Source organism: Coenobita brevimanus, chromosome 71 (assembly GCF_032717465.1).
Source record: "Coenobita brevimanus isolate Jiangsu-jjx chromosome 71, ASM3271746v2, whole genome shotgun sequence".
Taxonomy (NCBI): domain Eukaryota; kingdom Metazoa; phylum Arthropoda; class Malacostraca; order Decapoda; family Coenobitidae; genus Coenobita; species Coenobita brevimanus.
The window spans coordinates 35,436,919-35,464,690 of record NC_137024.1 but is presented as its reverse complement, the minus strand read 5'-3'; the positions used below and the strand labels follow the sequence as shown (position 1 = coordinate 35,464,690).

General features: G+C 42.8%; 1 protein-coding gene and 1 non-coding gene across 2 annotated transcripts in view; one reads left to right on the top strand and one right to left on the bottom strand.

The window, feature by feature from the left end:
• The window catches only part of LOC145406747 (uncharacterized), a 115,499-nt gene that overhangs the window by 11,385 nt on the left and 76,342 nt on the right, over nucleotides 1-27,772 (top strand). Inside the window, exon 2 of the mRNA XM_080277846.1 lies at nucleotides 22,256-22,536. Coding sequence (XP_080133972.1) covers nucleotides 22,256-22,536 — 281 coding nt within the window. The remainder of the gene's footprint in view (nucleotides 1-22,255; nucleotides 22,537-27,772) is intronic.
• On the bottom strand, nucleotides 1,018-1,136 carry LOC145406982 (5S ribosomal RNA). The gene has a single exon (XR_013898647.1). It is a non-coding gene; the product is annotated as a 5S ribosomal RNA (ribosomal RNA).

The following is a 27,772-nucleotide window of genomic DNA, read 5'->3' as shown; positions in this document are numbered from 1 at the left end:
TCCCCACCACCACCACAACCGCACATTCGCGACCTACCTCACCCACTGCCACACGACCTGCCTTACTCACTGCCTCACCGCCTGCCTCACCCACTGCCACACGGCCTGCCTCACCCTCCGACGCACCCACCCACTCCCAGCCTAGGCAGGGCACTCTGGACGCCTTCGTGTGGTCTGAGGGCTCAGATTTTGTGCCAGAGGATCTCCCCTTTGATTCTACTGGGTCTGGGATCCAGGCTGACTTCCCTGTCCCCGAGGGTGGTGAATGTTTGGACTACCTGTTGGCCTTCCTGGATGACGAAGTAATGCAGCATATTTGTACCGAGACCAACAGGTACGAAGGACAATGTGCTGCAGTTCGTGAAGGTGAAGGTGGTGGCCATCCACGTTGCGGATGGCAGCATGGGTTCCTGTGACGATCCGCGAACTATTTGTATTCATCGGCTTGATGCTTCTCATGCCACATAACTGGAAGCACAAGCTCGAGGAGTACTGGAGTGCTGACGACCTGTGCCCCACCGCCATCTTCAACAAGTACATGACTCGTGATCGTTTCAGGCAACTCATGACGTACCTGCACTTCGCTAACAACGATGAGCCTTCCCAGACTGACCCCCTATGGAAAGTGAGGGAAATCCTGAACTTGATCAAGGACAAGTTTATGACGTTCCTTCGGCCCTTCAAGAAAGTAGTTATCGACGAGTCCTTGGTTTTGTTCAGGGGCCGTCTTCAGTTCGTGCAGTATATTCCTAGCAAACGCCACCGCTTTGGAATAAAGTTTTTCGTGCTGTGCGACTGCAAGACGGGGTTCATCTTAGACTTTGTCATCTACACCGCCAGCAATGTGGACTTGGACAAGACCGACCCCCTTGGATTCTCTGGCTCTGTGGTGAAAGTCCATCCATCCATCCATTGCCAGACACCATGTATCCCAAACAGGGTGGTCAAGGGCTTAGAGTTAATTGTTTTACAGGGAGGGGCACTAATCCTCCACTAACCCCACTTGACACGTAGGGATGCCAACAGCATCTGGTGTTCCCAGGCGGTCACCCATCCAAGTACTAACCAGACCCAACGTTGCTTAACTTAGCTGATCGGACGGGAAGCAGTGTACTCAACGTGGCATGGCCGTTGGTGAAAGTGCTTCTGGAAAAGTACTTCGGCAGGAATCATGTCCTGTATACTGACAATTACTATACAGCACCGAAACTCGCCAAGTACCTTTCAGAGCACGGTGTCGGCTCCTGTGGCACTCTCAGGAGCAATAGGACACACTACCCTGGCTTCCCCGAGGCTGCAAGATCAAAGCGGGGAGACGTGCACCTGAAGAAATCAGACAAGATGCTGGCGATACGGTGGCACGACAAGAGGATCGTCAATATGCTCACCACAGTACACAAGGGGGAAATCCAAGCCACAGGGAAAGTCGACAGAAGAACTGGCGAGCCTGTGATGAAGCCTGATGCTGTAATTGACTACAACGTCAATATGCGGCTGGTGGACAAGTCCGATATGATGATCGGAGAGATTGACTGCCTGAGGAGGAACCGGCGCTGGTACAAGAAGGTGTTCTTGCACTTGCTGGATATGTGTATGCTGAACACCTTCATCCTGTATAAGATCAAGAACAGGAAGCCAGCTAATTACTCTCTCAGGCAGTTTTCAAAGACTTGTGTTTACCAGCTACTTCAGCGTTTTGGACAGGTACTGTACTGCCATCAGGTCCCAGGCGCCACCCACAGACACGTCCAGACCGCCTACAGTGCCAGGACTACCTTCAGCGACACCACCTCAAGCCACTGCCTAGCACTGCCAAGAGGGGGAAAGCACTGAGGAGGTGCTATGTTTGCAGCCACACCAACCGGCAGGAATGGAGTTTTAGACGCACCTCCTTGCAGTGCAAAGAGTGTCAGATTCCCCGGTGCGCTTACCCGTGTTTCTGTGACTACCACAGCCTAAGTAGATATTGAAAATAAGGGTGGAAATCTGTAAATAATACTGAGAGTGACAATGATACTAGTGCTTAGTTTTCTTGTATGTACTGACAGTGACAGTCAGTTGAGTGTAAATTAGTGTATGTAGTTGTAAAAGCACTGACTGTGACAGTGATTTCAGTGTAAATTATTGTACATAGTAATATAAGTATTGACAGTGACAGTCACTCCAGTGTAAGAAGTTGCAATCATTTATTTCTATTCTATATTATGACAGTGACAGTTTGGTGTGTTGGAAATATTATTTTTATAAGTACAGTAATGACAGTGACAGTGATGAATTAGGCACTAATCTGACAGCGAGAGTGAAAGTGAGCAATAAAAATGAAGTGCGAGCGGCCGACAGGAACGAGAAGAAAGTGACTGGCGTAAGGCAGAATAAAAGTGCGCCTCGGTGGTCTTTCTCATTCCCGCTTCACAATACTGGCAGTGACAGTGAATTTTATGGCCGTAATAGTGACATGCGAGCCTTTGGGAAGTACTATGATGGAAAATAATGTAGTATACGTGTTTTTAGCTGTGAAAAGGGAAATGTTTGTTCAGTGACGGGAAGACCGCCGCCGCGCTGCATGTCGGCCGTACGCTCCGTTGATTCTAGCCTTATTTTCAGTGCTTATTGTACAAATATGGATTCCAAACTACCTGTACGTTGTAGTATAAAGTTTACTGTGACAGACTGAGGCTGTGGTAGAGGGGAAACCGGGTTGCTGAACGTGTGAAAGTGAAGATTTTGTTACCCAACTTTGCAAGTCCCCACAAGTCCTTGGGTAGTCCATGAAGGCTCAACACTTGTCTCTGGAGAAAGCTGAATGTAAGTACTATCTGCCATAAAAATTATAATGTTCTAGGGTTAATCTCTGATTTTTGGCAAATATTTTCCTACAGGTACTCAGACCGCGATACAACCCCACCACACGGGGGGGGGGGGTCGGCTGTCCACGGCTGCGCTTTAGGGGTTAATTGAAGGATGTATGTTGTGTGTGTGATGTGTGTTGACTACTGCAGCATGGGGGGAGGTGATGGTGGTGTGGGTGGAGGGGAAGGGGTAGGAGAAGGTTGTGTTGGAGGTGAGGGTTGAGGTGGAATGGGAGGGGTTGGGGGATTGGATGGTGTAGGAAGGAATGGTGGGTTTGGCTAAGGAGGTGTGGAGGAAGTAGGAGTAGGGTTGGTGGGGAGGTTAGTGGGTGGGGAAAGGAGCATAGGGAGCAGGTGCAGGTGTTTGTGTAATGTTTTCTGAATGTAAGTGTTGTGCAGGTGTACAGTAATGGGTCCAGTTCTTGCAGGAATTGCACTGAAGTGAACCCTTTGTCTGTCAGCTCAACATGATACGTTTTGAGCATGTTGGACATGTGTATTTGTTGGTGGGTCCTGGATTGCTCTCAATATCCCTAGCTAGAAGAATGTGTCGAGAAACGACCACCGGGGAGTCATTTCTTGGTGTAGGAAAAACGGTGTTGTTGTGTGTGTTGTGCTGAGAGATGTGGTACTGTACTTGCCCGGGTGACCAAAACCACTCCCAGGTTCTCGGGCCCTGCGAGGGGCCGGGGGGGTTTGCGGTGGTTTGATCCCCATGCTGTCCTCCTCCTCTGCTTCGACAGCCTCTGGGGGGGTAGACCTACAGCAAAGACACCACCGCTCCAAGTCCTTTATATAGTCATTGTTGTCACTTAACACAGACTTGTAAACCACAGGTAAGTAACTGCTTCTGTGGGGCTGTTCTATAGGTCCTGTATATACACACAACATGCAAGGAATTGGGACCCTTTGTGGTAGACAGCACGTCACCAAGGTTAGACCAGGGTTCTTCCACATGACTTGGTGCAGGGAAGTTTAATGTTGTTTAGTTCCCAGATGGATGTCATAGCTGCATTGATCCATCCAGGGTACACGATCTTGCTATTATAGTCTCCTTGTCCATTTACGATAGACCCTTGCTTTACTAGACCCCAGTAGACTGGATATTGGATTTAATGGACATTTTCAAGGTCCATGTATGAACATACCAGATACCATCCGGTAGACAGGAAAAACCACATGGACCTTCTGGACAACTGTGGCCACCAGACTCTTTTGCATTTAATACATACTGTCCGTTACATGGGGTGTATGAAGCAGGCCTACCAGATCACTCCCTGCACCTGGCGTGACTCAGAATGCCGTTACCAGCACTGGCCACAGTTTTTCCTTCCCACATGTGCTAGGTTGGGAAGGAGTGGGTGGGAAGTGGTGTTATTTTAGGCTGTTGTAAAGCTACTTCCAGTAGGCCTAGGCCTAGGCTGTGGACACACTGTACCACACGTGGTCGGCCTCAGTCTTGCTGCGTCTTTCGTTGTGTCAGCATCTGCGCCTCTGCATGTTGTGTCTCAAGTGTGATAAGTGTCATATGATTGTGATTTTGAAAATTGACCTCATGAGGAATCACCTAACTTCTCCCCTACTTAAAAAGTAAAGATGAGGATTATGACCATTGCAGAGAAGATGGGAAATGATTGAGGCACATGAGAAATGCTTGAGCAAGGGCAACGTCATTCGCAAGAAGGGATAAAGAAGACAATCCTGCTCGATATCCTGACGGTCAAGGACTAAACAAAGGAGGTTATGAAGAAAATGGAAGGTGGAAGGAAGGGCAAGGATGTTTTCATGGCCAGGAAGCTGTCCAACAAGAAATTCGACGAAGCAGTGTATAAGTGGTACATGCAGGAGCGAGCTGAGGGTGTCCCTGATCCCCGTGCATGGCCTGGATATCCTACACACAGCACAAAGGCTTGTTACTTATCTTGGAGTCTATGCTTTCAAGTGTAGTGGTGGCTGGCTGTGGAAGTTTTGAAGGTGCTCTGGCGGTGCTCTGGCATTGTTAACAAGGCCATAACTGGGAAGATGCTCATTTCTTATGTCAATGATATGGTGCCATTTGTCCAGCACCTTCGGAAGCTGATGGAGGAGGAGGGCCTGCGAGTTCCAAATTTACAGTACTGGTGGAGCTGGACTCTTCTTGCATGCTTTCCCTCAAAATACCCAGGCCTCAGTAGATATTGGCAGCACTCTAGGACATATGACAATGAAGGAGCATCTCCATTCTGGCCTGCACCAATGCCAATGGCTCTCATCGCTTATTCCCTGCCCTAGTAGGTAAGAGCAAGCAACCAGGATCACTCAGGGGCATCATGATCAAGCTTCCTGTGGAGTACCATGGGAACAAGTCTTCATGATTTACCCAGGATATCATTCATGACTAGTGCCACCACATCTTTGACCTTTCCGTGAGGCAGCACTGAAAAAGGTATGGCATCAGTCCTAATGATATGAAGTAGTTCTGCTGTTAGACAACTATCCTTCCTTCACCAAACTCAGCAGCAAGGATGGATGAACCAATGTTTTGTTGCTGCCAGTCAACAGCACTGCCCTTATCCAGCCTATGGATGAGGGAGCAGTGGAGAGTGTAAAGAAGCACTACAGAAACTTCTACCTGTATGAGTGTCTTGTTGTGACTGAGGAAGGGATGGACCAGGAAGAATATGAGGACAACAGAGACAAGAAAACCCTGCTTAACTTCAAGAAATGCACCATCAAGGATGCCATCTTCAGCTGGGCACGGTTGTGAAAGAAAGTGTCTCTTGCCATGTTCAAGAACAGGTGGTGCAGATCCCTCAGGACCCCGAGACTCCAGCAGCACTGTGTGATTGTGAGGGGTTTCAGCCACCAAGGATGTCAGAAATGTTAGCAGCTGCAAGGCAGGGGCACCTTGCTGAGGAGTAGCTGAATGAGGATGCTGGTGTACCTGACTACCATCACCAGATAGAAGAGGAGATAGCTATTGAACTACAACAAAACAAGACACCAGCAAAGGAAGAAGACGAAGAGGAGGTGGAGGCATCCAGATTTATTGTATCACGTTTCCCCCAACTGATCCGGTATTGCGAGGGTCTGCTGTACTTTGTCAGTAGAGACAGCAACTATAAAAATTTTTCCATTCATTTTTTTTTCTCTTCTTTTAGCCCATCTTTCACACCACTACATATGAAGCCTGTACCTTATGTAATGCCACACAGAATGGAGTAATTATCTTTTTCCTTTCTTGTTAACAGTGCAGGGCCACTGACTGCCATGTATCAGTGTACCTTTACCTGCTGCACTAACCTAAGCATTTGTGTACCCCGTATCTACTGTCAAACCCCTGGAGTGACTCTAAACATGTTGGCACGTATAGTTTAAAAAAAAAAAAAAAAAAAAAAAAAAAGCCAGATTTGGTATGATTAAGTCAGGGATGCAGGATGGTGCAGTGTTTTGTAAATACAGCATATGGAATTTTCTAGTTGTGGAACCATCAGATATAGATGCATATTCATTCTCACCATTTAGTGACGAATGAAGTTGATCAGTAGACCTTCATGAGTATACTGTAGTTTGTAACTACTGTGTTGCATTTTAAGTGGCATTTTGAATAATGAGCATGTAAATTTTCTCATATTACAAAGAATGGCTGCTTGTGTACGTGTTGAAGTGCACCAGTCAAGGAGGGGCTTATTGTACTGAACACCAGTTTTTCATTCATGAAAGGCCAGTAGGGATGTAGGCCAGTCACTTACCCACGTAGTAGAAGTAGTAGTAGTTGTTCCCTAGGCAGCCTGACTGAACGGTCCCGAGTCCCTTAGGAAGGCCATGGCCGAGACCGGGCTTTCTCACAGAGCTCTCAAAGAGTGTATGTTGTGTTGTTGGCATAGGTGATTGTGTGCAATGCAGTCTTCCATAATGTGCTTAATAGTATGGGGTGCTGTGTTACATCCTGGACAGGCGTCAGCGACAGAGTCATCCAGCCTCTTGTGGTAGCTTAAGAGGGCTGGATTGTGCCCACATCTCAGCCTGGCCAGGTGGACCCTGTCCCCACGAGGGAGATAGGATTCAGAAGGGTGGATGTTTGGAGGCCGTGCATGCAGCTGTGTGTTGTCTTTAAGTGACTGAATGGAGCAGCGAGTGATTTGAGTATGGATATGCATCTGGAAGATGGTCTGAGGTGGGCAAAGGGGGAGAGATGACAGTACTTGTGTATGATATCGTTTGCTGGGTGTTGTTTTGATATCCCTAGATGTGGGTGGATGTGCTGCCACGTAATGTAGTGGATGTTGTGGGCTTGTGGAGGTTGCAGCAAGAATCTGGGTGCCTCTCATGTCTAGGTGATCCTTGACTTTGAGGACTTTGGTTTCGTGACGTAGGTGGTCTTTGGATGTAGTAGCTGTTCAGCCTGTGATTATTTTTAGGGCCTTGTTCTGTATGGTCTGTAGAGTGTTCTGATGTGTTTTGGCGAGGTTAGGAGCCCAGGCAGGGCTTGCATAATTCATCAGTGAATGTATGTATTGTTTGTATACAGTGGTGGGGGTTTCTTTGTTGTGTCCAAATGTTGTATGGGCAAGTGACTTACCTATGTTCTGAATTGTGGTAATATAGCCCTGGTATGTATTTGTTTGAAGGGGGTAACACAGTATAGGACCAGTCATTATTAAAATATATACTCTCTGATTCTTGAGTGGTTAGTGCTCCAGACAGTGACGGTCGAACCAGGTGCATAGACTCAATCCCAAGAGGTTACAAAGATTTTATCAAAGGATGTTGACTGACCTTCTTCCTTTAAATGTTCATGAATATGGTAGCCTGTCCTCAGGATGCTACATTTATTTTTGCCAACTTGTGGTGCAGTGGGTTAGAGTGTTCCGCTCTGATCAAGGGTTGGAGGTTCGTCCACCTAAGGGTCATTGGTAGACGTCAGGAAGGGCATCCGGTCATAAAGTGTTACACACTCCAAACGTAAGTCCTCTGCCCAGGGACAACACCTTAGCCCTTCTCCAAAAAGGGGACATGGTGTATTAAAAAAAAAAATGTTAGGGAAGACCTTTGGATTAAGGATTTATGGATCCTATATTTAAACTCTTCATTTTGATGTCTCATAAAAGTTTGGTATAATTGTCCAGAGGTGCAGTCACCTCTGCTCCTAGGTACAGCTATACCATAGGGCGTGGCTGATTCTTCTGCCAAACTAAACCACAGCACCCATCACACAGCAAGCACAGCCACCCACCAGCACAATGGTACATCAAAAGCAGGGTTGCCAAGGTCGCGGTTTTCCCGCCAAATTGGGCTGGTTTTGAAGCTCTTCCGCGGGCAAATTATACCAGTCGCGGGTTGCGGTTTTTTGGGCTGGTTTGAAAACTGTCGCGGTTTTTTGGGCTAGTTTGGAGTTAAACCACATCACGACAAAGTACTGAGAGAGAGAGAGAGAGAGAGAGAGAGAGGTTTAAACATACGGCGGAGAGAGAGAGAGCCTCTAATACTTCCATAGGGACCAGTGGGTGCAGCCCACGAGAGATCCAGAGCAGTTCTGGATAACTATATAACCATACAGATTCGTGCGGAGAGAGGGACTTCCAAGAATTAGGCCGTTTTGTTTTATCCCTGCTATCGTTGCCAGCAAGCAATGCCGCAGTAGAGAGGGGTTTCTTTCAATATAATTTAGTGAAAAGTAAATTAAGAAACACTGCAGCATGAGACAGTTAAATGTGTTGTAATGATTTCACATCAAACAAAATGATGTTAGCAAGTTTCACATATGACGTAATGTACACAAAAATGAACACAGTGATGATGATCATGAGTTAATTATATAAAACACTAATTTCGCATAATAAGAGGATTTTTAAAATAATTATTGGTGTTGGGCTACTTTTGGGCTGGTTTTCAGTTGGGTTTCCGCGGGTAGAGCTGGGTGTGACTTGGCAACCCTGATCAAAAGCACTCCACAATGAAATACTCTACACTGTTATAACACCTCCATCCACACACACACACACACACACAAAGAAAGAAGAGATTTGTTGTGGAATAGATACAGAAGACACAATAGTGAAAGGGCGTATAATAATTACAAACAGGCAAGAAACGACTATCCAAGAATAAGGAGGGAAGCCCAAAAACAGTTTGAGGAGGATATAATAAATAAAAGTAGTGATCAACCAAAGCTGTTTTACAGCTATATCAGAAGCAAAACCAAAGTAAAAGATATAATACAATCCATTACGGACGAGGGAATCACTTATACACAAGAGAAAGACATTTGGGAAGCACTAAATAAGAATTTCCAATTAGTTTTTACAGAAGAAAAAAATTTTGAGAGGGACTATGTGGAACACGCATGTCCACACATACTACCAGATATACAAATAGCAGAAAAAGTAATACAGGAGGAGTTAAGTAGATTAGACCGAGGAAAAGCAAGTGGTCCTGATGAAATTTCATGTTGGGTGTTACGAGAATGTGCAAAGGAATTAAGTAAACCATTATTTTTAATTTTCAGGAAATCCTTGAGTCAAGGGAAACTACCTGATATTTGGAAAAAAGCAAATATAGTCCCCTTATTCAAGAAAGGAAATAGACAAAATCCTCTCATCTACCGACCAGTATCGCTGACCAGTGTTGTAAGCAAGGTATTAGAAAAACTTATAAGAAAAGCTTGGGTAAATCATCTAGAAGAACACAGTATGATAACAGAAAGACAGTTTGGTTTCAGAAAAGGAAAATCATGTGTTACTAATCTGTTGAGCTACTATGACAGAGTAACAAACACAATACAGGAAAGGGAAGCATGGGTGGACAGTATCTATTTAGATTTCAAGAAAGCTTTTGACACAGTACCACACCAAAGACTTTTATGGAAGCTGTACCATCAAGGAGGAATTCGAGGCAAACTGTTTTGTTGGATGCAAGACTTTCTCATAAAAAGAGAAATGAGGACAGTACTAAGAGGAAACTACTCATCATGGAAAGAAGTGACTAGTGGAGTACCACAGGGTTTGGTGCTGGCACCAGTCATGTTTTTAGTGTACATAAATGATATAAACAGTAACACTGGAAATGAGAGCTATCTGAATATGTTTGCAGATGATGCAAAAATACAAAGGAGAATTACTAGCACAGACTCTTGTAGGGAGCTACAAGAAGAATTAAATAAACTTCATGAATGGAGTAGTACATGGCAAATGGAATTCAATGTGGACAAGTGTCATGTAATCAAGTTTGGTAAAAGTGGAAAAAGATCTGATTGGGATTATAAGTTAGGAAATAAAACCCTATACACATCAGAAAGAGAGAAAGACCTAGGTGTGATTATCAATAACAGACTATCTCCGGCTGACCACATCAGCGAGAAGGTACGGAACATGTATACACTGCTTGCAAATATGAGAATAGCATTCACATACATAAATGAAGACATGCTAAGAAGGATAATAACATCATTCATTAGACCAACCCTGGAATATGCATCAATAGTCTGGAGTTCTTATCTCAAAAAGCATATAGACAAGATTGAAAAAGTTCAAAGGGCCACTACAAGATGGATACCAAGCTTAAGGGACCTAAGCTACGAAGAAAGACTAAATAAACTGAATCTACCAACACTACAGGAGAGAAGGAAAAGAGGTGACATGATAATGCTATATACTGTAAGTGCATATCAGGAAAGGAGAAAATAGACATAAATGATTACTTAACATATGGAGAAGCATCAGCAAGAGGACACTGCAAAAAACTGCATAAGAAGAGAGGTGATAAAGATGTAAGGAAATTCAGTTCCCCAAACAGAGCAATTGATCAATGGAATGCACTACCGAATGAAATAGTGTGTGCCAAAACAATTCACAAATTTAAGGATATGTACGATAAATATGGTCTAAGACACGGGACAGTACAAGTTTGACTCATTCCTGTAAAGATACAATTAGGTAAGAACAATTAGGTAAGAACACACACACCATACAGTTGTACTTAGACACAGTTGAGGTGTCAGAGAGACAACATGCATATCACCTCGTTCCGCGCTGGCCACCCTTGGCCGCAACTGGCCATACCTAAATACAGTATCCAGAAATGGTGAGTGTAAAGAAAGACTTAGAAACGAGAGTCGAAGAAAAAAACATTTGAAAGGAAATGAAAAAAGTAATCCAAACCAACTCAAAATTGATCAAAGATTCAGCAGGTATCAACAAATCTATAGTAATCACTGGTGTAGAAGAGGAAGAAATAAAAAACAAAATTTCAAGAGACAAAAAGGAGATGGCAATTATAATATGTATATTGAAGGAAGTATCAGAGGAAATCTGTAATAAAGACATAAAGGAACACAGAAGGCTAGAGAAATATGAGAGAAATAAGTCAAGGCCTCTAAAAATAACCTTCCAGAGTGTAAACACTGCGGGGGAAGTACTAAAAACATGCAAACTCATGGAAAAAGAGGAATTTTAAAAAGTATGGATAAAAAGATGCCTAACTCAAGAGGAATTGGCAACACTAAAAGAGAAGAGGGAGGAGGCAAAAATGAAGAATGAAGGAAGCTTAGAGGAAGAGAGGAGTACATTTTTATACAAAGTAATTGGATTGCAGGTACGAAAGTAGTACATAACCAACAGGGAATAAAAAGGAGGAAGGTAGTAGAGTCAAGTTATGGCAAGTATGTAAACAAGATGATGAAGTTGCTGTACTCAGATGTTGATGGAATGGTGTCTGAATTATTATAGATAGAAGACTATACCAAAGATAAGGAACCACATATTATTTGCCTGACAGAAACAAAATTAACCCTAAAGATATCAAATGATACTCTAGACTTAGAGGCATACAATATATGGAGAAGAGACAGAAGTTTAAGAAAGGGAGGAAGAATTATAATCTTAACAAAGAAAAATCTACGAGTCAAAAAAATAAAACTAGATATACCCTCACAAGTAGAACTGATTGCTTTGGAAATAACACATCTGAAGGGACAGTCTGTCTATCTATCTATTGCCAGACGCCATAATCCCGTAAGGGGTGGCCATTCGACTTTGAGTTATTTGTTTTACGGTGAGGGGTACTAACCCTCCACCAACCCACTTCTTGACATGTAGGAAGAACGTATGGTTTGGTTATATGGTTACCACCCAGCATTGGTAATGGTTTCTTGACATACAGGAAACCATTTGGCTTGTCACTCAATGTAAAGCCACTAGTAAAGGAAAGAAAAGCAATAAGAAGTGACAGGAAAGATGGGAGAAATAGAGAGAGAGGAGGGCAGGCACAGAAAAAGAATGATAAAGGTTAAGGAAGAAGTAGGTAGCACTACATCAGGTGCGTGGATGATTGTCGCCACCACGTACCACAATGAAGGGAAAGTCATTGTGGCAGATTTATACATGCCACCCTAAACAAACACTTGGGAAACAGGTGAATATGAAGACCTGGCAGAAAGTAAAATTCAGAGTTAAAAAACATTACTACATAGAATGGAAGAGAAACCTGAAAGAATTACAGACAAGCTCGATTAACCGGAATGCACGGGGAATCTTCCATTCCGGATATGGAATTGTTCGGATAACCAAATGTTACTCTTTGAAATTTTCTGGGAGGTCAAATAAATGAAACAGAACCAAACTTGGGACTTTATTTCATAAAGTACATTATTCAGTGGTGTGGATGTGCATGTGATAGGAAGCGTTATGAGGAACACACTGAGGTGGTTTGGCCATGTGGAGATGATGGAGGGTGAAAGACTGACGAAGAGAGTGTATGTGAGTGAGGTGGAGGGGGGAAGAGGGAGGGGGAGGCCGAGGATGAGATGGAGGGATGGGGTGGAGAGGTATATGAGAGAGGGGGGTGTGAGTTGGGAGCAGGGCAGTGAAATGGTGGGGGACAGGGCGACTTGGAGGCGATTTGTTTGTGGCCACCCCAAACGGGATTGAGGCGTCTGGCAATAGATAGATAGATAGATAGATACAATACAGGTTCACTACAATGCACAAAAAAAGGCAGCAAGAGGAATTGTACAGGACTGAACACAAACCAGCAAACATTACCAAAAATTATTTAAAGAAAAATTTAGCACATGTTAAGGACCAAAATAATTTTAACCCCTCTGTGGCCGCCGGCGTCGAATAACGTTTAGCCAATCAATGGCCACAGGCGTCGTTTGAGCTCGGCCTATAAAAAACTGCCAAAATTTTGGGGAAGTGAATGGACTTTCTGAACGTCTTCACACTGACCTACACTACACTCCCATACACCCCATCCAGCAGTTCAAAGCCTGCTGCTGTGATGAGTGGATCTTCAATTTTTTTTGCTCCTAGCCATGCCTAAATAAGCACAACTACACCCATTATCTCAACCCAGGCAGAATATATCATCTTCGTCCTCTCTTGCAAATCACACACAACCACCTTTTTACGATTATGAAGTATTACAGGCACATACAAAAAAGACATGATAATAAGAGAAAAATACATTTTTGTCTTGGTATCTTTACCTATTTGCCCAGGTTTGCTGTAATGGTTTGGATCATTTGATGCAGTGCAACTTGTAGAAAACTGTGAAAACCTTCGGGAAGTGAACGAAAATCTGGGACATGAGACTGACCTTGACTTCACTCTCTCACACATCAGCTGTCAGTTCACCACCTGCTGTCATGACGAATGGATGTACGATTTTTTCGCTCGTGGCCATGCCTAAAAACACACAGTTACACCTATTATCTCGACCCAGACAGAAGATACAAACTTTTTCCTCCCTTGCAAAACACACACAACCGCCCTGTTTACAAGACAGCAATATATACAAGTATTGCGAAAATAACGAGGTAAAATGATAAAGATGAACGTAAAATGATAATGAAAGATGAACATGTTATTATGGAAAAATATGTTTTCCCCCATCTGTAAACGTATTTATTTCTGCTTTGTATCTGTATTCGTAATAATTAGACTTATTCCTAGTTCTGAAACTGCATTACGTTTCTATTTTTAGCCATGCTCGTGGTGTGGAAGCTCGAAGTTGCGACTCAACTTCCACATTGCTAATAGGATCTGACCCTCCTCTTTATTCTTCTGTGGCAGAGTCTAGCCTTGGAGGACGTGCAGTTTTCTCATTTAGGGCTGAAAATTCAACTCTTTTGCTCCCTTTTCCAAGCATGGGCACAACGATAATGTAAAAAATAACTTGAAACTACCATAAACATATTTTATATCAAATAGATGAAAAAGTATTCATAAAATTTTTTTTTCCAGCCATTCCTAACAGATTATGTACTGAAATCATTCAATATAATCATATCTCATATATGCACAACATTTCAGGACCATTCGCATTGTTTTGGGAGGTAAAAAAAAAAAAATAACACCTGCCCAGTCTCGTTGCGACATTGCCCCTGGGTGGCGATATTGGTTGCTGATATTTCTGCAACTTTCGCGCTCCATTGCAAGCCATAAAATGCGTCTAGGAAGCTGGGATTTGCACTGTTAGGTGCATCTGAACTTTCTCTTCAATAAGGCAAGAAAAAAAAATCAATTTTCGAAACTTCAAAAAATGGCCCCGGTGTCGGCCTGGCATGCACGGAAATTTCCAGGCCTTTGGCCATGGAGGGGTTAAAAACTTAGCTGCATACACACTTTTATCCTGTACTGTACAGAAGTAATCAAGAATTATAGGGTGATCATCAAGATCATGAGATGAGGATTCAGACAGTGGAGGTGGAGAAGTGGAAGAAACAAAGTCAGGAGCTGAAGAAGTGGAAGGAACTGGGTCAGAAGCTGAAGAAGTGGAAGGAACTGGGTCAGAAGCTGAAGAAGTGGAAGGAACTGGGTCAGAAGCTGAAGAAGTGGAAGGAACTGGGTCAGAAGCTGAAGAAGTGGAAGGAACTGGGTCAGAAGCTGAAGAAGTGGAAGGAACTGGGTCAGAAGTTGAAGAAGTGGAAGGAACTGGGTCAGAAGCTGAAGAAGTGGAAGGAACTGGGTCAGAAGCTGAAGAAGTGGAAGGAACTGGGTCAGGAGATGAGGATTCAGACAGTGGAGGTGGAGAAGTGGAAGAAACAAAGTCAGGAGCTGAAGAAGTGGAAGGAACTGGGTCAGAAGCTGAAGAAGTGGAAGGAACTGGGTCAGAAGCTGAAGAAGTGGAAGGAACTGGGTCAGGAGATGAAGGAGTAAAAGGAACAGGGTCAAAGGCTGACTGGTATCCAGAATATTTTTGACTCCATTCCGGATCGAATTTGCATTCCGGTTATATGGATGTGCCGATGCACCGGATGCCGGTTAATCGAGCTTTTACTATATATTAACTGGAGACTTCAATATGTATATAAATTGGAATACTCTAGATGGTAAAAGCCATGAAAGCTGTTGTGATCAAAAGCTCGTAGATCTTATGCAGTTTTTCCTAATACAGCATGTAAAGGATAAAACCAGAAAAAGAGGACTTGATGATCCATCAGTACTAGATCTTATATGAAAGAAAATGAAATTGACAGCATAATGTATCACCCTTCATTCGACAAAAGCGACCATGCAGTATTAAACTGTAACTTCAGGATTGCATATGATGTTACCAGTAATGAGAGTTACAAAAAGAGTCTCAACTACAAAAAGGGCAACTATCATGACCTGAAGAAGTACTTCTTAGAAATAGATTGGGAAGAGGCACTTAGAGGACAAGATTTATATATATATATATAGAAAATTCTATGATCTTTATGAAATAGGAGTCCAAAATTACATCCCTCAGCACAAAGAAACAGAAATGAAAATAAAGAAATGATGTAATACAGAATGTAAAAAATCAAAAGAATAAAAAGAGATTTGCTGTGGAATAGATACAGTAGACACAATAGTGAGAGAACATATAACAACTATAAACAGGCAAGAAATGATTATACAAAGATAAGGAGGGAGGCTTAGAGACAGTTTAAGGAAGACATTATAAAAGTAGTGATCATCCTAAGCTATTTTACAGCAACATTCAAAGCAAAACCAAAGTTAAAGATAAAATACAGTCCATTAAGGATGAGGGGATCATCTGTACACAAGAGAAAGATATTTGTGAAGCACTAAATAAAAACTTCCAGTCAGGTTTTACAAAAGAAAATAATTTTGAAAGAGATGATATGGAACTTGCATGCCCACACATATTACCAGATATACAAATATAAGAAAAAGAAGTACAGGAAGGGTTAAGTGAATTAGACAAAAGAAAAGCATGTGGTACTGATGATATTTCATGTTGGGTGCTACATGAATGTGCAGAAGAGTTAAGCAGACCATTGTATTTAATATTCAAGGAAACTTTAGGTCAAGGTAAACTATCTGATATATGGAAGAAAGCATACATTGTTTCCCTATTCAAGAAAGGGAATAGGCAGAATCCACTCAGCTACCAACCAGTATCACTGACCAGTGTTTTAAGTAAGATACTGGAGAAGCTGAAAAGAAAAGTTTGGGTAAACCATCTAGAAGAACACGGTATGGTAACAGAATGGCAGTTTGGTTTTAGAAAGGGAAAATCATGTGTTACTAATCCATTAAGCTACTATGAAACATTACAGAAAGAGAAGGATGGGTGGACAGTATCTATTTAGATGTCAAGAAAGCATTTGTCAGAGCATATGAAAGAGGGGAGTGTGAGCAGGGAGCAGGGCAGTGAAATGGTGGAGGACAGGACAACACGGAGGTGATTTGTTTGTGGCAACCCCTTACGGGATTAAAGTGTCTGGCAATAGATAGATAGATTTGGCAGAGTACCACACCAAAGACTTATGGAAACTGTACCACCAAGGAGGAGTCCAAGGCAACTGTACTGTTGGTTGCAGGATTTTCTCAGAGAAAGGGAAATGAGAACAGTACCGTACTAAAGGGAAATTACTCATTGTGGAGGGAGGTGACTAGTGAAGTTCCACAGGGCTCAGTGCTGGCACCAATTATGTTTTTAGTATATATAAATGACATAGACAGTAACATTGGAAATGGAAGCTATCCAAATATGTTTGCGGATGATGCAAAAATACAGAGGAAAATTACTAACACAGATTCTTGCAAAGAGCTGCAAGAGGAATTAAATAAGCTTCATGAATGGAGCAATAAATGGCAAATGGAATTTAATGTGGACAGGAAAATAAGAGTAAAAGCAGATGATGTATATTCCAATTTCCACTCAATTAACGCCGGTGTGACGCAGGGATCAGTGCAATCGTTTGTCCAACCCTATTTCTGGTTCATATTAATGATCTCTTATCTGTCACCCACAATCCCATTCACTCATATGCAGATGACCCAACATTACGTAGTTCATTCACACTCAGACATCCATTTACTGAGTCTAATATCTCTACCTCTCAACTCAGTACAGCCATCTCCATAAATCAAGCTCTATCTACAATCAGTGAATGGGGACAAAACAACCTTGTGTTTTTTAATGCTAGTAAAACCAAATATATACAGTTTACTAATAGGCAGATATTGCCAGATTCGTACATTACCTTCAGTGCTACTAATATTCCCATCTCCAAATGTATTGAAATTCTTGGCGTCTCACATAACAGTGCCCTCAGCTGGGCCTCTCATGTCAGATCACTTGCTAAAACCGCCTCAAAGAAGCTTGGATTATTGTACAGAGTCTGTAACTTCTTCGCCGATGAGCAGTTAGCTATAATTTATAAGAGTCATGTGCGCCCTCAGCTTGAATATTGCTCACCCTTGTGGAATGGTTGTGGAGAGGTTGCATTAAGACAACTAGACAAAATTCAGAACAAAGCTGTTAGAATCATTAACAACCCTGCCATTACATATAAACTACCTCCCCTACAAGTAAGAAGGAATGTTGCCTCCCTTGCATTATTTTACAGATATTTTTATGGCAAATGCTCAGACGAAGTTGCATCCATGGTGCCACCTCTCCATGCCTTCCCTCGTGCTACACGGGCATCTGGTAGCGCTCATGACTGGAATGTCACTCAGCCATATTGCAGAACTTCTGCTTATCAGAATTCTTTCATTCCCCGAACTGCATCTCTCTGGAACTCGCTTCCCCAGAGTTTTCCTCCAAATTTCAACCCACAACTGTTCAAGTCTAACTGTTACAGATATTTTATGAACAGAGGACACCAGTAATCTGGTGTATGGATTATTTTTTTTTACTCATTTGTTTTTCCTTCCTCCGTTCTGTTCTTTATAAGATAAAAAAAAAAAAATGTAATTAAGTTTGGTAAAAATGAGAAAGACCAGATTGGGATTATAAGTTTGGAAGATCAACCCTACACATATCAGAAAGAGAGAAGGACCTAGGAGTGATAATAACAGACTGTATCCGGCTAGCCACGTCAATGAGAAAGTACGTAACATGCATACATTGCTTGCTAATATGTGAATAGCATTCACATATATAAATGACGACATGCTGAGAAAGATAATAACATCATTCATCAGATGAGCCCAGAAGTATTTTTTTTTTTTTTTTTTTTTTTTTATGTGTCCGACTCTGGGCATAGGCTTCACAGCCTGCTATCAAGGCCCAGTAGTCCTCCTACATACCATACACCTCTACATGTCACCACTTCGGCGCTAACACCCACCGTCCATACTGAATACATGCTAGGGCTGTCTCATACAGGACTGGTGTATTGGTATTAGCGGGGGTATTTTTACGACATGTCGGCGGGTCTTCTGGTAGATCAGTAAAGCCTGATTTAATGAAATTCAAATCCTTAAACTGTTCCCTGCCCCAGCCGGGATTCGAACCTGGGTCCGGTAGGACTGCAGGCCACCTCTCTACCGATTGAGCCACCGCCTCCCTCCAGTTCTCTGGAATCCTCATCTCAAAAAACATAGATAAGATTGAAAAAGTACAAAGGGCAGCTACAAGATGGGTACCAAGCTTAAGAGATCTAAACTATACAGAAAGACTAGAAAAATTGAATCTACCAACACTACAGGAGGGAAGGAAAGAGGAGACATGATTATACTATGTAACTGCATGTCAGGGAAAGAGAAAATAGACATAAATGAATATACAGTATAACCTATGGGGAAGCATCAGCATGAAAACACTGCAAAAAAACTACATAAAAAGTGAGGCGATAAAGATGGAAGGAAATTCAGTTTCCCAAATAGGGCAATTGATCAGTGGAATGCATTACCCAGTGAAACAGTGTGTGCCAAAACTATTCACAAATTTAAGGATATGTATGATGAAAATGGTTTAACCCTGGAACACGGTCGTGGGAATTTTTACTACTAACATGGTTCTGGGGTGTATCGTACCCCTTTTTGAAAAAAAAAAAAAAAAAAAATAGTTGTAATCAAAATTTAATAAATCTGTAAACATTACAAAAAAATATAACATCTGCACTTCCAGAATCCGTTATATTGTACTTAATAATGAGGTATATTAGCTTCCTTAGGGGCTTCTAAAAAAAAATGCCAAAAATCCTTATTTATTTTTTTCTTTTACATTTTTTTTTTATTTTTTTTTTTTACTGTAAATGAACGATAATTTTGACTGAAATAAAGGATAATATATATATTTGCCCTAAAAATAGGTTTTACTGTTATTTGCCATTGTAACTTACATTATTTATTCATTCTTTGGTTATACATTATTTATTCATTCTTTGGTTATACATTATTTATTCATTCTTTGGTTATTCTTCTTGGGTACAATTTACCTAACCCTCCCCCCTACACTGCACCATGCGCGAGGAAGCACCGCGACACTACCTTCCCCTACTAGAGCACACTGAGACATGAAGCTACTGAGAGACCCACGGGACTGCTCCCTATCACCACGCACTGGTAATGTGATGAAAATGGTGATGGAATCTCACACCCCACGACTGTGTTTAACCCCTAGGTGCCGGGCATGGGTTCACCTATCCACGTCCAAGAACCGGGTTATTTTCAGGATAATTGATTTTCCCCCCAATATTTTTTTTTCCATTACAAATCAATCACAAATGACAAAAAACACCTAAAAAGCGCATACTTATTCTCTGTTGGCGATTTGGAGGTAGTGGTGTGGCATGAGGGAGCCAGCGTGTGGCAGCAGGACTGAGCATGTTCAAGGTCGCGGTGGTGTGTTGGAGGTATTGTGGAGGGAAAAGGGATGATTACCTCACACCAAAATAAGTGTTGAGTGTGTATTTCTTTCTCTTACTAATTCACAATACTGTATGAACACAATATTTCAACTAAAATAGCAAAAAAACACAAGAAAGGAACTAATAAAGATTGGTTTATTTTATGTTTTCCATGATACTTATTTTCTAACAAATTTATGTCTGTTTATTTATTCACTATTATTTACACATCATTTCACTGTTTTTAGTAACTCTTGACAGTATGATACCCCCTAAAGTCTGGGTGTGGTCAGTACAAGTGTACTCAAGCACCCATACACTCTTCCCCACACCCCTCATGGCCCCCTAGTAGTCCTCCCCACCACCCCACCCCATCCCACCCCTCCCGACCCCAACCAGTATCAGCTGGTTCCAAGGCCACACTCTCCCTATGCTGGCCTCCCACCGCTCTCCACCACCCTCCACCACAGCCCTTCTCACTGCTGGGCTGCCCTCCGACTCCCCCAACCACACCCCCGCCCCCATCCCGGCCAGCCAGCATTACCCCGCACCAGCCATGCCGGGACAATGCTTTGAGTCCATATGGCGTGCTACCAAGTTCAAACATGCCCGCGAAAAATTAAAAAGTCATATAACTTGGACCATAGGCCTCTACCAACAAGTCATATGACGTGGACTGGCACCTAGGGGTTAAGGGTTAATACACGAGACAGTACGAGCTTGACTCATTCCTGTATAGATACAATTTGGTAAGAGCATTTAGGTAAGAATGAAACACACACACACACACACACACACACACACACACACACACACACACACACACACACACACACACACACACACACACACACACACACACACACACACACATATAGATAGATATAGATATGTCTGCCTATTGAGAGAGGCATCACTACACTCACAAATATGACCCTAGATTGTGGCCAAACATAGTCCTTGATCTACATGTACAATGAGCCACATATTTACAGACTACACAGTACAGTGTACTGGCAGAAGACAGACAGACATGCATTATATCGTGGGTGGAGCATCTCTGGTTTCCTCCGTTGCTCCAGTGGTCAGTCCCATTGACACCGTGAGCAACCCAAGAACAACAGCAACAACAACAGGGCTGGTGTCTTGGGGGTCTTATGAAGTCCGTCCAAAAGGAAACTGAACGTTTTAAATAGTGCACAAACTAGCTGGCCTAGTGCGATCGTGATGGGAGTGCAGTGTATAGTGGCGACTTTGAGCTTTAGTGTAACACGAGCCACGTCAGTTAGTCATCAATGTACACGTACTTGAGTGAACGTGTTTTTAGTGCACACCTGGCGATTTGTTGCAAGTTGAATGAAGAATCTTGAAGAACATTGTGTTTTGAGTTAAGTTCTGTTTCAGATTGGGAAAATTGTCATAACAGATGATGAAACATGGTTGTACAGCTACAATGTTGAAACAGAGAGGCAGTTGTTGCAGTGGGTTGGAACATTGTCACTGCAGCCAGAATAAAAGCACGTCAGAGTTGCTCGAATGTGAAGGTGATATTGGTCATTTTTTATTGGAAGGGCATCATTCATCATGAGTTTGTCTCATGTGGTGAAACAATCAGTAAAGAGTTATACCTTACTTTGATGCCCTGAAGCATTTGAGGGAGGCATTGTGAAGGAAGAGGCCTGAGGCATGGACAGACAAAGCCTGGATACTTCACCATGACAGTGCCCCTGCTCATGCATCACTCCTTAACTGTGACTTTTTGGTGAAGCATGAGATGTCTGTCCTCTTCCAGCTGCCCTCCTCTCCAGATTTGGCCCCTGCAGACCCCATGCCCCCTCCAAAGTTGAAATATACCCTGAAAGGTCACTAATTTCAGACGATGGAAGACATAGAAGAAAATTTGCCAAGGGCACAAACACATGTTTTTTCAAGCATGTGCACCTTGATGACTAAGTGATGTGATGTGATGCAGTTAGTGTTAGATTAAAGTTCAAAATCACCGCTACATGGTGCTCCCATCATGATCACACTAGGCCGGCTACTTGGTACGCTATTTAAAAATTTTGGTTTCTTTATGGACAGACCTCGTATATGGCATCAGCGTATTCATTATGTTTCATATCTACTCTTGTTTGATTACCATAATGGGCGTGTTTCAGACCAGTAAATGTCAGACATGAACAATTACTGGTACACTAGTGTCACAAAGATCTTCAACATGCCAATTTCTGTAGTACGTACAAGTTGAAGTGGTTTTACCAAATATGAAATAAAGAGTATGTCATTGAATTGTAGGGGTTAGATTTTTTTTTTTTTTATATATATGATTTCCATAGAACCCTTGTCTTGACAGGTGAGGCGTGAGACACAGGGAACAGTACAGATAGTAGAGAGTGATGGCCCTGACCCCAGAAGCAGCTCTCCAACCTTCCCTGATTTTGATGAAGAATTGTGCCAGGGATTGGAGGAGGTTGGGCAGGAGCTGGACCGCTTTGCTCAGGAAGTGTCCTGGTTAAATGAAGCTGAGGCTGAAAACTGGAAGGAACAAACCCAAGAAGATGGACCCATAGAATCTTCAGCACAGAACACTCAAGACTGTATCATATTGCCTGCACTCTCAGGGGATTCAAACAGGTATGGAGTGATCTCTACTGTTACTTTGAAATTTTTATGCCAGGTTGGATTTCTGTACATATCCTTCATTATGATCCAGTTGGTCTTTTTTTTTTTTTTTTTTTTTTTTAACAGAAGGTGAACAGATGATGGAAAAAATAATCCTTACACCAGATTACAGGCATCCTCCATGCATAATAAATCAGCAACAGCTGGCCTTGAACTGCTGTGGGTTAAAGTTTGGGGGAACTTTTCTGGGGAAGCAAGTTCCAGAGCGAAGCAGTTTGGTGAGTAAAAGATTTCTGATGGACAGAAGTTATGCTGTATGGCATATTGACAGTCAGGTCATGAACACCATCAAATTGCTGTGTAGCACGGGGGAAGGCGTCGAGAGGTGGCACAATGGATGCAACTTTATCTGAGCAGTTGTATCTGTAAAATAATGCAAGAGAGGTAACATTCCATCGTACTTGTAGGTGAGGTAGTTTATTTGTAACTGCGGAGTTATCAGTTTTTCTTATAGCTTTGTTCTGAATTTTATCCAGTTGCTTTAGTGCAACCTCTCCACATCCACTCCACGAGGTTGAATAATATTCAGTGTGAGAGCACATGTGACTTTTGGAAATTATAGCCAACTGCTCGTCAGTGATGAAGTTATAGATTCAATACAATAATCCAAGTTTCTTTGAAGTGGTCTTATTGTAGTAAGTGATTTAATGTCAGGGGTCCAAATGAGGGTATTGTTAAGTGACACACCGAGAATATTAATATTTTAAGAGATAGGAATATTGGTTGCATTGAAGGTAATATATGAGTCAGGCAATATCTGTCTATTAGTAAACTGTATATATCTGGTTTTGCTTGCATTAAATGAGACAACATTATTTTGTCGCCATTCAGTGATCTTCGATAAGCCTTGGTTTATGGAGATTGCAGTACTGAGTTGGGAGGTAAAGTTCTCAAACTTTGTGAATGGGTGATTAACCCGCCCCATTCCGACCGATTTTCCACTACTTACCCCCCCCCCCCAATCCTGACCAATTTTGAAAAAAAAAAAAAAAATTTTGGCTCAAACATCCGCTTTTGATGAGAAACATCAAAAATTCATAGAGAAATCGCTCACCTGAGGTTTAAAATACTGAATACAGGTAGCAGTACCCCTTACCTTACTGGGTTTTCTATCAGGCTAGCTCCAAAGAAAACGAGTTCTATGGGAGGGTAACTATTCCACACCACTCACAATCGGTAGTTATTTATTTATTTAGTATGAATTTATATGTAGTACGAGAGTATATTGGTTTTCACACAGTAATACAGGCAATATAAGCATTGTTTCACTCACCAAACATCAACATACCTGACCTTTTTTGGCAACATTACCTGATCATCATTTCTAACTGTTTCTTCCTCTACTGCTACGTAAACTTTGTCCTCCACATTGTCATCGATTGGGGAATCACTCTGGCCTTGAATTTTGTACCGTGGCACGACATGTCTTTACTAGCCAGGTCACTGATAACAGGTGAATTGCTGAGACAATGGCGTGGGGGGGGGGGTCATGCGGGGTAAGGCATTGACCTTGCCTGGCATCTTGTAGAGGAAGGTGTCCCGTGTATACATACCAAAAATCATGCGCAAAATATGAAAATTGTGCAAATTAGGGACCTAGCAATTGCTACCGTTTATATACATCTACGGGGGTCACAGTGACAAAACGTGTGGACGTATATATACGTCAATGGGAGTCACAGTGACAAAACATGTGGACATATATGTATGTCAGGAGGAGTCGGCAGGTTAAGTGTGCAGGAACTGTGAAGTGTTGGAGTCATCTGCATGGGAATGACTGGAATTATGGGCGATAAACACGAGATCATTAATATGAATTAGGAATAGAGTTGGAGCCAGGACTGAAACTTGTGGCATGCTGCCATTAATGGAGTGGACATTTGAATATATATCATCAACTGTTACTCTTTATTTTCTGTCACTGAGATATGAGGAATTCAGTGGAGCAAAAGATGATAGGCCATAGCAGTTGAGTTGGGATTGCAGGAAATGGTGCCACACTCTTTCAAAAGCTTTAAAAAGATCAAATGCTGCTGCATAAGGTTTCTCCATGTTGGTCAGTTGACTGATGCTATGAGTCAAGAGATTGAGGATATCAGAGGAGGATCTTTCGTAGCAAAAACCATACTATGTGTCTCTGATTAATTTGTTGGATTCAAGATGTTTAACTGTGTGCTTATTAATTACAGTCACAAGTACTTTATCAAGAGAAGATGTGATAGCTATTGGTCTGTAATCAGAGGGATCAGAGGATCTTCCTTTCTTCAGAATAGGGTGGATATTGGCTTTTTCCCAAGAATTAGGAAATGGAAAAGGATGGATGCATAGTTTAAATAATTTAACTAGAACAGGAACAAGTTATGGGGAACACTTTCAAAACAATTGGAGGAATTCCATCTGGACTTGGAGCTTTGTTAGTTGGAAAATTGTTAAGGATGGATTTTATGTATCTAGTCTGTATTTTAGTGTCAGTGGTCTCCACTTGAAAGTACCAAAAATTGAGGGCTTTCTTCACAGACACAACATATACAAAGCACTTCGCTAGAAACAAATTCTCTCTCTCTCTCTCTCTCTCTCTCTCTCCAAAATACACACACACACCCCCACACACACATGCACGCACGCACGCACGCACACAGTTTAGATCTTCATGGTTCTTCAGTGAGGTAGTCAACCAATCCTCATCATTAGAAAATGTTTTGGGGGTCCCTCCCACTTCATCCAGTTTTGATTACCGTACTCATTGTATAAACTAAATTGTCAAGATATTACCAAATATATCTGTGTAGTCTATCGCTGCCCCATAGCTTCTTCGGAACCCACTGTATTTGATTCCATATCCACAGAGTTGAGTAACCTTAACCTTGCCCTTAGCACCGAAATTACCATTTTGGGTGATTTTAACATACATAATGATGAATGGTTATTGCATTCTGCCAGGACTGACGATGCTGGTCTAGAGTGCGAGCTGTTTGCAGAATACAGTAATCACTCCAATATCCGACGTAATAGAGCCATAGGTAGGTCCGGTTATAGGTTTTGTCCGGATATTGGGCCCCAGCTTATGGACTTGTACTTATGGACCCTAACTCAGAGAAACACCTATACAACTCCCTCTGGACATGCAGAGCACCTATTTAAGACCCAAATCACACCAATAAGGTACATAAATGACTGAAATAAATGCAAAAGAAACATAAAATGAGGGTTTAGAAGTATGTTCATACATTCATAAACATTCTGGTACTTATGGACCCTAACCTAGCCTAACTCAGAAAAACACATTCCTACTGCACATGCATAGCTACTAACACCCTATTCACACCAATAAAGGGCATTAAAGAGTGAAATGAGGTAAGTATTGTATGGAAAAAAGTACAGTATGAAACATTCTGCCTACTTACAGCAAGTCCTTGGCCACCTCGATGAATAACCGCCTCCTCTCGGACTCTGACAGTAAGAACGATTTCCTGAAGCACTTGCAGTACACTGTTCCTGAAGTCTTGCACTGAACTTAGTCAATAACACACAGAAGTCCGTTCTCTTCACAGTGTGCACTTTTGTCTAAATAATGTTCCATTGTAACTTAGTGTTGCACTTTAACTTTTCCCAATTTTTTTAAATTTTCCAAAGCCAAAACAAACAAGTCTATTTACGTTACATTTTTTTTCTAGTCTTTTCTTTCACAACTTTAAATCCTTAACACAACACACTGTTTTTTTCACTGCACAGCACTCAAAATTCCTGTGTGGTCTAGTGGAGAAGTTCTTGCTGTTTATTCAATGTCAGAGTCCGAGAGTATCACTGGCAGGCGACCTAGGGGTGCATCGCTGGGTCGTGGTGATGGCGTACTCACTGCAGAGGACTCTGAAGACAGCCGCAAACTCACGTTGAGCGGTGACTCCACCGTGGCTGATGTGCTGGGCTGTGGCTCGGAGCATGAGGGCCTGTCTTGGGGAGGCAACGGAGTGGAGCCAGGGCTGGGCACAGCGGGGGTCACGGGCCTGAAAAAACTCAGTGGTTGATTGATGCAATGACTGACGATTCTGACGATTGATGATGCGCTGCCTGAAAGCACGCACTTCCTCCACGAGTCCCAAGGGCCCCATCTCCCTGTCGCAGTCCGGGTGTTCCAGGTAGTCTAGGACGAACTCTAGATGTTCCCGGAGTGTGCTCAGCTTGGGGATGGCTGGAGTAGTGTCCTGCTGAGAGGAGTCCGCATCATCGTCGCCTTCAGCGTTGGAATCTTCAAGTTCGGTACTGAAGTTCGGTACCGAAGACGCGATCTCGATATCAGACAACGTCTGATACCCAGGATCGCCCTTGTCGTCATCCAACCACTCACGAACATCGTCCACATCTACATCGTCGCCGTGCGTACGTAGCCATGCATGGAAGTCATCCACGTCAAACCCTAGAAAATCGTACTCCACATCCGTTCCGAAAAGCAGACGAGACCAACCATTTTCAAGAGTTTTCACAGGGACTTCCTTCCATGCACTAGCCCAGTTGTACAGCGCAGACTTGATGTTGTAGCAGCGAAGGTTTTCCAAAGTCCGCTTGCCTTGTGTGTCCCGTCCCTCCCTGCTCTCGTCCTTGTCCTCGAGAACAACCATCACCTCGTCCAGGAACTTCCGACGATATAGGCGCTTTGTTGCCACGATCAGTCCTTGGTCCATTGGTTGGATGAGAGCAGTCGTATTAGGTGTCAGAAACATGCACCTAATACGGCCATTTTCAGCAACCAAGTCCTTGTCGCACGGGTGGGCAGGTGCATTGTTGAGTAGAAGGAGAGCCTTTACCTGGTCGCGCGGGATTCCCAGTGTCTTCATCTGGTAATGGATGACCTCCTTGACGAAGTGACGGTGAAACCAGTCTTTGAAGATCACAGCTGTGAACCATGCCTTCAAAGAATGGTACCAGACGACAGGAAGGACATCCATCACCCCACGAAGGCACCGAGGCTGCTTTGCGCGGCCAACAACAACGGGCTTAAGCCGGTGCATGCCATTAGCACAGGCACAACACAAAGCAGATATCCGTTCCTTAGAAAGCTTGCGGCCAGGTACACGCTTCTCCGTCTCCTCGGCTAGAGTGTTCGTTGGCAGCGAGCAATAGAATAGGCCAGTTTCGTCAGCGTTGTAGACTTGACCGAGAGTGAGGCCCTCCCTGTCGATCAAGCCTTTCA